At 43.7% G+C, this 9,091-nt stretch overlaps 1 protein-coding gene across 1 annotated transcript in view; it reads right to left on the bottom strand.

The window, feature by feature from the left end:
- Positions 1–3,071: 3,071 nt before the first annotated feature.
- Positions 3,072–9,091, bottom strand: part of LOC125114315 (phosphatidylcholine transfer protein-like) — a 31,203-nt gene continuing 25,183 nt past the window's right edge. Inside the window, exons 3-6 of the mRNA XM_047757536.1 lie at positions 8,819–8,898; positions 5,680–5,851; positions 4,773–4,840; positions 3,072–3,651 (exon numbers count right to left, since the gene is read on the bottom strand). Coding sequence (XP_047613492.1) covers positions 3,586–3,651; positions 4,773–4,840; positions 5,680–5,851; positions 8,819–8,898 — 386 coding nt within the window. The 3' untranslated portion in view covers positions 3,072–3,585. The remainder of the gene's footprint in view (positions 3,652–4,772; positions 4,841–5,679; positions 5,852–8,818; positions 8,899–9,091) is intronic.

Here is a 9,091-nt window from a genome sequence, read left to right as displayed (position 1 = left end):
TTCTAAGTGAACAAACAGATCTCAAAGCTGTTAAAGATAATTCTCTGAGCTGACTGGGTAGTACTACTGGAAACATGAGAACTGAATGGGCTCTTCCTGCTTCTCTCTCTCAAATCCAGATGGCAATCAGGCCCTTTGAAGGGCAGACATTAGAGATGGGGTTTCTGGTGAGGAATCTCATCCAGGGAACCAGGCCATCACCCTTGCTGTGAAATAGGAACATTTTCAAGGAAAGTGACCCTCTGCTGGAATTCCTAAGTTACAAGGTGTTCATTAGCTTTAAACAGTTATTCAGCAGGAATTATCTGCCAGTGGAAAAAAGTTAGCACTTACAGTAATGCTGCTTTGTGATGAAAATCCTTAAATCCTGACTAATCTCAGTGGCCTCAATCACACTGTACCATTTCCCTAATATTAAAGCATAATCCATAACAACACCAGCAAAGCTACCCCTTAACAAACAAAGGACCGAGTGCTTTCAATGAAAGCCCGATGGGATCCCAAAGAATCTGGAACCCCTAAAATGATGACTTGGGAAAATGATTTGACTTGAATTATACATTAATACATTTAAAGTAATATTTAACATAATCAAATCAAATCTCTGTATCTGAATGGGTTTAGCCTTCTAGGTGTGTGTCATTTAGTCCATCTTCTCAAAACCATTAGAGTTGCCACTGGAGGCATAGCTACACTCCCTTAGGGGCCAGTAATCAAAGTGAAAGAAGAATTTCTACCCACAAAGAACTTATTATCTATTCAGAAAGACAGACATAGTTAAAAAATGGAAAAAAAAAGAGCTAGATGAAAGTTAATATACTTCTAGCTTTCAAATTCCAAGTGATACTTTCAGCCCATGTGGAGAAGAAGACCCCCAAAGAATCCAGCACAACTTCCAAAATACCAGTTCTACATTTTTTTGGTCTCTGGCATTTACTATTAGCTCAGGTGTTCTCAGTTTCCCTGGCAACTTCATATATCAATGCTGTGTAAGACTTATTTCTCTGAATTAGTAAGCATGAATATGAAAAGGTCTCAACTCTACAAATTATAGCAAGCTTAGTGACTTTTTAAACTGCCTTACCTAAAAACTAGCATTCTTAGTATTCTCAGTGTTCTCAGCATATTATCAAACACTGTTTAAAGGTATGGTTTGCATGGTACCACTTCATGTCAATTCTCTGCTCAGACTGTCATCCTAGTGCTTGTGTTTCTATGATTCTATACTTAAAATGTCAACATGACTTCTATTACATGAGATTTTTAGGTTTTGTTTACCTAAAATTTCAGCTACATTATTCATAATGATACTCTAATGATCAATTTATGAAGTATTCACTTATTTGCATAGTTCTATCCATGTGACCACAATGACTGGGGCAGGAATTAACACATGGTTTAAAGGGAATCATGGGATGGTTGGAATCTACTGGAAAGAAATGCTAGGGCATGAACCTAGGAAGATGCAGTTCTGCTTTTTGCTCTTAGAAGCAATCCAGCCACCAAATGCACCCCAATCTCATATATAACTTGAAGAACAGAGCTGATTCCTCATGTCAGTTTGAGTACCTGTATCAACCCCTACCTGAGACTATTTTATACCTGGCCTTGAATGTAAGTGAGCCTAAGATCCCTTCTTATGTTCAAGTCCACGAATAAGACCTCAAGATTCCACCATCCAAGACCATGTCCCAGCTCCACCTCTCACCAAACTTCACCACCTCTGGTGCTGGTGAGAGTAATGCAGCCACAAGAGAGCTCAGGCATCAAGGTGGCAACTGAGGCAACTGCTGGTGAACACTTTTCCTCCTTGAATCCTTTTATTTTCTTTAGAGCAAAAAAGGCCAGGAATGAATAGCACCAATTTGAATGAGGAGATCCTAGACGCATCTGAATACCCCATGATGAATGCCATACTGCATGCAGACAGAGATTCTGACAGGAGAGAAATAAACCAAAAAATCCTGTGTACCTCTTATTGAAGCAAAACTCAAATTAATATCTTTTCAATAAAAATAATATGCTACATGCCCTATTTTTAAAAAATATGACTTGGATCATGTTTGGACTTGCAAACCAAAGAGGCCTAACAGACTCATTCTCACAGAAGGAAAAGTTAGGAAGGAGACTGTGCACAGGGCAAGTGTAAGTCACTCTGTGTTTATTGATTTATTGATTGATTGATTGATTGATTGATTGATTGTCTTTCTGTCTTTTTAGGGCCATACCCGCAGCATACAGAGGTTCCCAGGCCAGGGATCCAATGGGAGCTGTAGCTGCAGGCCACAGTAATGTGGGATCTGAGCCACATCTACAACCTACACCACAGCTCATGGTAACGTGGGATTCTTAACCCACTGAGTGAGGCCAGGGATCAAACCTGAGTCTTCATGAGTGTCAGTCAGGTTCATTAACCACTGAGTCACAAAGGGAACTCCTTATTTGGTTTTCAATACACTTTCCTTTCCAGAGAGAAAACACACAGTTGGAGGTATCCCATTAGAATAAATTCCCTGCTTCTGGCTTTACATCCTGAATTTCTATGCCTATTAGTCAAGTTCCATACCATCATATGCAGTGATTAATATTTTTCCCTGAGATTATAAGGCTGTGCCTTTGGCCATAGAACCTCTTTCCCTCCAAAACTCAGGAGCAAAGTAGGAAATAAGAAGTCTTTTGGTGGTGAAAGAGGCAGGTAACGTAGATAGGGTTCCTGAGTAAAAGTGTAGAGTCAGTCACCCCTCTAATTAGTATATCCTAGATTGTGAACGATTATCCCTTCAACATCCCCAAACACTCTAGAAGAGAAAATCATTTATTGCATATAAATAATCTTTATCTCAATGGTATGTGCAAAGCAAGTTGGCTTCTGCTAACTGCCAGAGCTATCCTGATGCTCTAGAGTTCGGTAAAATGCAGAGCTAGTGAGTAACCGAAAGTCTTCCTCAGCGACATATGGAAAAGAGAAAAACTGAGACATATATGATGAGAAATACTGTTATCACACTATGTGCTTGATGAAGCCAACAGTATTTTTCAAAATGGTTTGAAATCAAAACAGCTCATGATCCTCCAGAGCAAGAATGGGGATAGATTTATTATTTCAAATTCCAGCCAAATAAAGTCAGCAAAGCAGAAAGCAATTGAACATCAGTATGTGTCTCCTAGTCTAAGTGCACTGAGAGTCAGCCCTGAAGGAAATGCAAATTCAGCAGGAAATCACCCTCCTGGGTTGCAAGAAATCACATGTGGGAGGGAGCCAGCTTGCAGGGATCAGTCACTTCCAGGGGATGTGGTCAGTCATCCAGCCTCCACCCCCTCCCCTCCCCAGAATGGCAGAAGGAATGAGCATGCACCCTATGGAAGACCTCGCTTCTTAAGCAAGTGTTCCTCTAATCTGACCTATGTTCAACAGCTGGTCCCAGTGTGGGGAGAGTGGGAAAAGAAGCCAGGCATCAGGCAAACACACTCGGGGACAATGTACTAGTCTCTGAGGATGGGAAAGCAATAGACAGGCTGAGTTTTGGTGGTCATGGCACTTCTGGAGACATCATTCCATGGACACATGGCTCCCAGTTCCCTCCATTAGGATCTTCTGGGATAGTTATGGCAGGCATTCACCATGTTTTTCAAGTAGGTAGGAAATCCTCTCTGCAAAGGCAAGAAGACTATCACTTCTATGTCCTCAGTGATCACTTCTGCTTCTTCTCAATGTGGCGAAGGCAAAGGAAGATGGCTTTGGGAATAAGAAATACGGCAATAGGATCCTGACCAGAACATCGCCACCGGTAATGACGAAAGGTAAGACATGGGGCACAAGCAAGATTAGACTGGGGGTGGGGGGACACTGTTATAAAATATTGTTGTATGTTTTGGCTTTTCCTAATAAAAATTAAGATATTACTGAGACACCATTTTTGAAAATAAAAAAAAAACCAGGAAATGATATTGGGCTAGGCTGTGAGATTCTTGCAAATAAATGAAAGGACTTGCTATATAGAATTTGTACAGAATTAGGAAATGGTAAGGATCAGGGCTAGAGGCATGTATGTCATCCTTTAGTTGGCACTGAGCATTGGCCAAGACTTTTCCCTTCTCGGCAGGGTGGGAATACCCATTTCCAATTTTAAAAGGGGAAGAAATTAATGGCTTCCCTAGATTACAATCAGAAGCAGGACCAGGATTCAAAATACCATGTGTTTGACACGAAGCCTATGTGTTTTTTCACGCTCCCAGGGAACCTGGTGAACCATCCAGTCAGCAAGTAGGATCAAACAAAGGTCACCGTGATTCCAGGCTCCTAGGAAGTCTCTAGTGATCTGGGCCACCAATGCCATTCCTCATTGTTCAGAAAAATAAAAACAAAGATAAAACCAGAGGCTTCCCCAGTCTTGGAAATGTCTGGTTGTCTTCTGAGAGGTCAGCCTGACTCTTCCGTAAGCAGATACAGGGTCCACAGACAACACCGTTTGGACAAGGAGAAGACTATTGCCCCAAGGTTCCAGAGAGTAATCCTCAAAAGGAGACAGGGGTGGGGGGGGGGTGTCTCTGGGCAAAGCAGGGAGAGGCTGGAATTCCAGCTAAAACGTCTTTGTTTTTGGTCCCAGCCTTCATCCTGGGTGTTGGCAACCCCAGTCCTAATCATAGTCACTCAAACAAGCTGCTTCATAAAACAGCCTCATTAGGCCTGAGACAGCGCCTGTCTTTAGCCTCACAGCCCCCTGGGCTAAGTCAACATTTGTCTAACACCCTCCTGCCCCTTGAGAGCTCACCTGGGCAGCCCATTTAAAGATGAAGTCAGGAACTGGACAATCCAGATTATCAGAGTAATACATGAAAACTAGAGAGGGAACAAACAGACAATTCAGGGAAGAAATGTTAGAAAGATACAGCAACAAACCCAGCAAAACTTCCACCTTTATATTCAGGCCCAGGTAGTAAAGAGAGAGGTAAAATGGAATTCAAGCGGATGCCCCCCTCGGCCTTGCCTTATGGGATACATATACAAACATTCTGGAAAACAGCCAAGGCACATTCTGCTGCTATTTCTTAAACACCTGGCAAGGGCTAGACATTTGGATATAGTCTCTCATTTAATTACTTCTCTCATTATTTGTCTTAATCCTAAGGAGTTGATAAAATAAACCTCAGTTTGTAAATGATAAAATGGAGACTCAGAAATGTGGGACGACTCGTCCAAGGTGGCAGATCTAACACACAGCAGAACTAAGATCAGATTTTGTCCACCTTCCTAGAGGACAGCAGGGGGCTGCACCGCCCACTCCCAGCTTCTGTCCTGTGGCTGAAACTCAAGGCAGGCAGGTCCTGAGTCCCTGGGCTTTTGCTGAAGAGAAGATGCATTCTCAGAGACAGTCCTGACAGCCTGCCTGCCCACCCTCAGCCCAGCATGTTCAAAACCAGCCTGAAATGAGTTCCTATACCTTCTGGTTCACTGAGCTGTCCTAATTCATCGGGACAATGCAAGAATCAGTAAGGAATGGACTGAGTCAAATTTAACATCCACCTTGCACTCTACCCAGTCTCTGAGGGTGAATGGAGTCATTTTTTTATGGCAGAAAGTCCAGTCTCTTACCTCAGGGAATAAGCATCCTGCATTCTACTTGCCTTGCAATCAGGTGGCCCTGGCTGATGCACCAGTATGAAGTACCCAGTTTTTACCTTTGCTCCCACGGCCACCATCGCTCTGCACAGCCAGCTTCTGTGTGAATTTCTTCACGCGGATGGCGCTCGACTTCTCAGGAAACTGTGGCGCGGAGGTACTGTCCGCTAGCATCACATGGACCTTCTGCCCTTTAAACTCCAGCTCTCGGTGCTGCTGAACAAAGACGTACTACAACCCCAGTCAAGGCACAACATCAGACCAGTATCTCAGATGGGCAGAAGGAGAACCCACAAGCCAGAAACACAGGGAGGTGATTTTGCTCCCTGGCACTGTTGCTTCACCTCCTGCCCTGTCTGCCTGCCTGCCCTGCCAAACCGTGGTCCTCTCACCTGAGTATCTCATTTGAGAATATGCATTACTCCCCACCAGGGAATGTTTCCTTGCTGCTTTTCATTATGTGGGGAACCCACTCCTCCTTTCTCCAAGAAAGCAGTGACATCCCAGAGGACTGGTCATTTATCAGCTGTGTGATCCCAGGTTGGTTATTCAGCTTTTCTGAGACTCAGTTGCCCTATGCAGGAAAAGAGGGTCACACTGCCCGGTAGCTGGGTTTGATGGGGTCATTGGAGAAAGACTAGAGCAGAATAAGCAGCCAGTAAACAATGGGACCATTTCTCTCTGTCCCTTACACGACCCCAAAGCCTGAACACTAACCTCTCTGCACAGAGGACGATCAGGCAAGGTTACTTACACCTGGCTGGCGATCAGAGGAAGACTTAAATCCTGGGATACTCTCTAGGCAAATGTCCTCCCTAGTTCTGGTTCACCAAGAATAACAAAGCCATTTCATCTCAGTAAACACTCTCAGAACAACCACTATGTCTATGGCGCTAGTACAGGGAAATAATTTGACCCAAGAAACAAGAGGAATCACCATTTATTGAGACCTGACCATGTGCAAACATCATGTGCTTTATATTCAGCATCAGAATCAGTACTGATTCTGAGCAAGCCCCCGTGAGTTTCACATAAGTATCTTCATCTTGTAGATGGCAAAACTGAGGCTCAGAGAAGTAAAGAAATTTGCCAAAGATCCCATAGCCCACCTGAAGGGAAGGAACCCGAGTTTGAACCCAGATCTTGCCCTAAAATCTGGTAAGGCTCTCATAGCTGCACAGAATCAACTATTTAATGTGTTCATTGGAGTTTCCAATGTCTGAATTTTAGTATTCTCACTAGAAGGAATTAAAAGCCTGAAACAGTCCCAAAAAATTACTGTAACACAATTACACTTCCCACACCATCCACAGCCACAGTCCCAGGCCACTTCAAAGTCTTTATGACACCCGTAGTGCTGTCCTTCCTCCAGGCACTCTGCAGGATGGCCTATCAACTCCACTCTCTATATACTGGCGAGTAAAATTCTTAAAAGATTCAGGGAAGAAATGATCTTGCTTGCGCTCTGAATTTCCTCTCTCACAAGCCTTTTATTTTATTTTCTCCTCACAGAAAATGTCATCCCACAACTTGCTCAGCTCAAGCGGTAGACATCACCTGAAACTCCACTGAGGAAAAATTCACTTCATGTGTTGGTTACCATTTGGCAGAGGTCTTTGAAGAGTTGGAAGGTCCAGCATGCCACACAGTTTGTGTGTGGAGAATCAACAGTTCACTGAGGCCCAGAGAAGTGAAGGGCCTTTTCCAAGGTCACAAAGCAAACCAGGAAACTAGCCTACACCCAACCAAGTATTCCCTCCAAAACTAATGCTCTTTTCTACTACACTGTTCTTTGTTTTCAAAAACTGAACAACCTTTATTGGAGAGACATATGTGTGCATATAATGACTAAGAGGCTCTTTATGGGATTGTGTGGCAGTGGAAAGCTAATGAAACCAAACTTCAGGGAACCCCAAGGGTCCACTACTGAGAACTCAGCCCTACAGTGTCCCTGTGAAGTCAGAGGTGGGGTTGCTCTGGTCCAGGTCACCTTCTACGGACACAGCTGGACCTGGGCCCATGCCTGCCTCTGCCACCCACTAGTGGTGTGAACCTGAGGAGAACCTGAGCAAAGCGCTCCACTTCCTTTGCCTCAGGTTTCTTCACATCTGATGGGGATCCTGGCACCTGCCTGGCAGAGTTGTTGCCAGGATGAGAGAAAACCACACGAAATCTAAAGGGTTAAGTAACCGCAATTTGCTGAAATACAATCTAACTGTATACAAACTATACAGCAGTCTGTGGGAATTGTGACCAGAAATAAATCCTCATGGAGTTTATACTCTAGCTGGGGCCAAGGTGAACACATATACACAAACAATACCCACAAACACACCCCAAACTCCCTCTCTTTCTAGAGAACAGTTATTTGGAATATACAGACTTACAGAATGTTAGAGCTAGACAAGATCCCAGCAATCATCCACTTCAGTGGTTTCCCAACTTCAAAAAAAAAAAATCCTTTGCTGAACAGATCCTTTATGGAAATTTAAAATACTCAGCTGCTATAATTGAAGAGGACAGTAGAGTCAAAGTCTCACCTCTCAACCACACCCAGCAAATGTCTACTAAACCCTCCCAGACTGGTCCTAAGAGGGCTTCATAGGACCTAGGATTGTCACCTGAAACTCCCCACATCCCATTCAACTGCTTCATCTCATAAACGAGGAAACTGAGAGGAAGAAACATACAGTGTTCACATTCAGTAATCAAGGGAGAATCTCCAAGGGGTCATCCAAAAGGAAGGAGTGATGGAGAAAGCGGTAAACATGAGACCCGAGTTCCAACCCACACTCCGCCAGGAGCCACCCGTCCCTGTGGCTCTGTCACTTTACCTCTCTGAGTCCTCACTTCTTCCTCTACAGATTGAGAGAGTGTATTGTACATGCTTTACAAAAATTTATTTTTTCAGGTCCCCACATCTGTGGCCCAGCAATATCAAACTGTATAAAACTTCTCAGGAAAGTATAAGGTGCCCTCCTGTGACCAAGAGCTGCAAAGTCAGCACATGGTCAGGCCCAGAAAGCACCCTCTGAGGTCTCAGAACACCACACAAGAAGCAACAGCTTTAGCAGATGCCTCTGCAATCATCAACAGCAAAGTTATCCACCCCTGATAGCCATACCACCATTGCGTGATGACCATGGGGCAGAGAAACACGTAGAAAGGTGAGTGATGGTGCCCCTTTGGAAAGGATACATCTCTGTTGAACCCGGGAGAAGGGCACTGTACTTCCCAGTAGATCACGATCTCTCCATTGCAATCTCTTGCATACAGTTCTAAAGAGGATTTAAAAAGAAGTGAATGCATCTGGAAGCCTCTTTGTCTTTAATTAATAAGAAGCTTTTGCATGATGACCTTTTAGGGAATGATGAATCACTAACATATAAGGCACAGAATTCTAGAAAATGACAGATTCATTACCCCGAAAGCTTATTGCCCAGGGACAGTGTCTAGTAGATATAAAAACAC

Source organism: Phacochoerus africanus, chromosome 14, assembly GCF_016906955.1.
Source record: "Phacochoerus africanus isolate WHEZ1 chromosome 14, ROS_Pafr_v1, whole genome shotgun sequence".
Lineage (NCBI taxonomy): Eukaryota > Metazoa > Chordata > Mammalia > Artiodactyla > Suidae > Phacochoerus > Phacochoerus africanus.
This window is presented reverse-complemented; position numbering and strand designations above follow the sequence as displayed.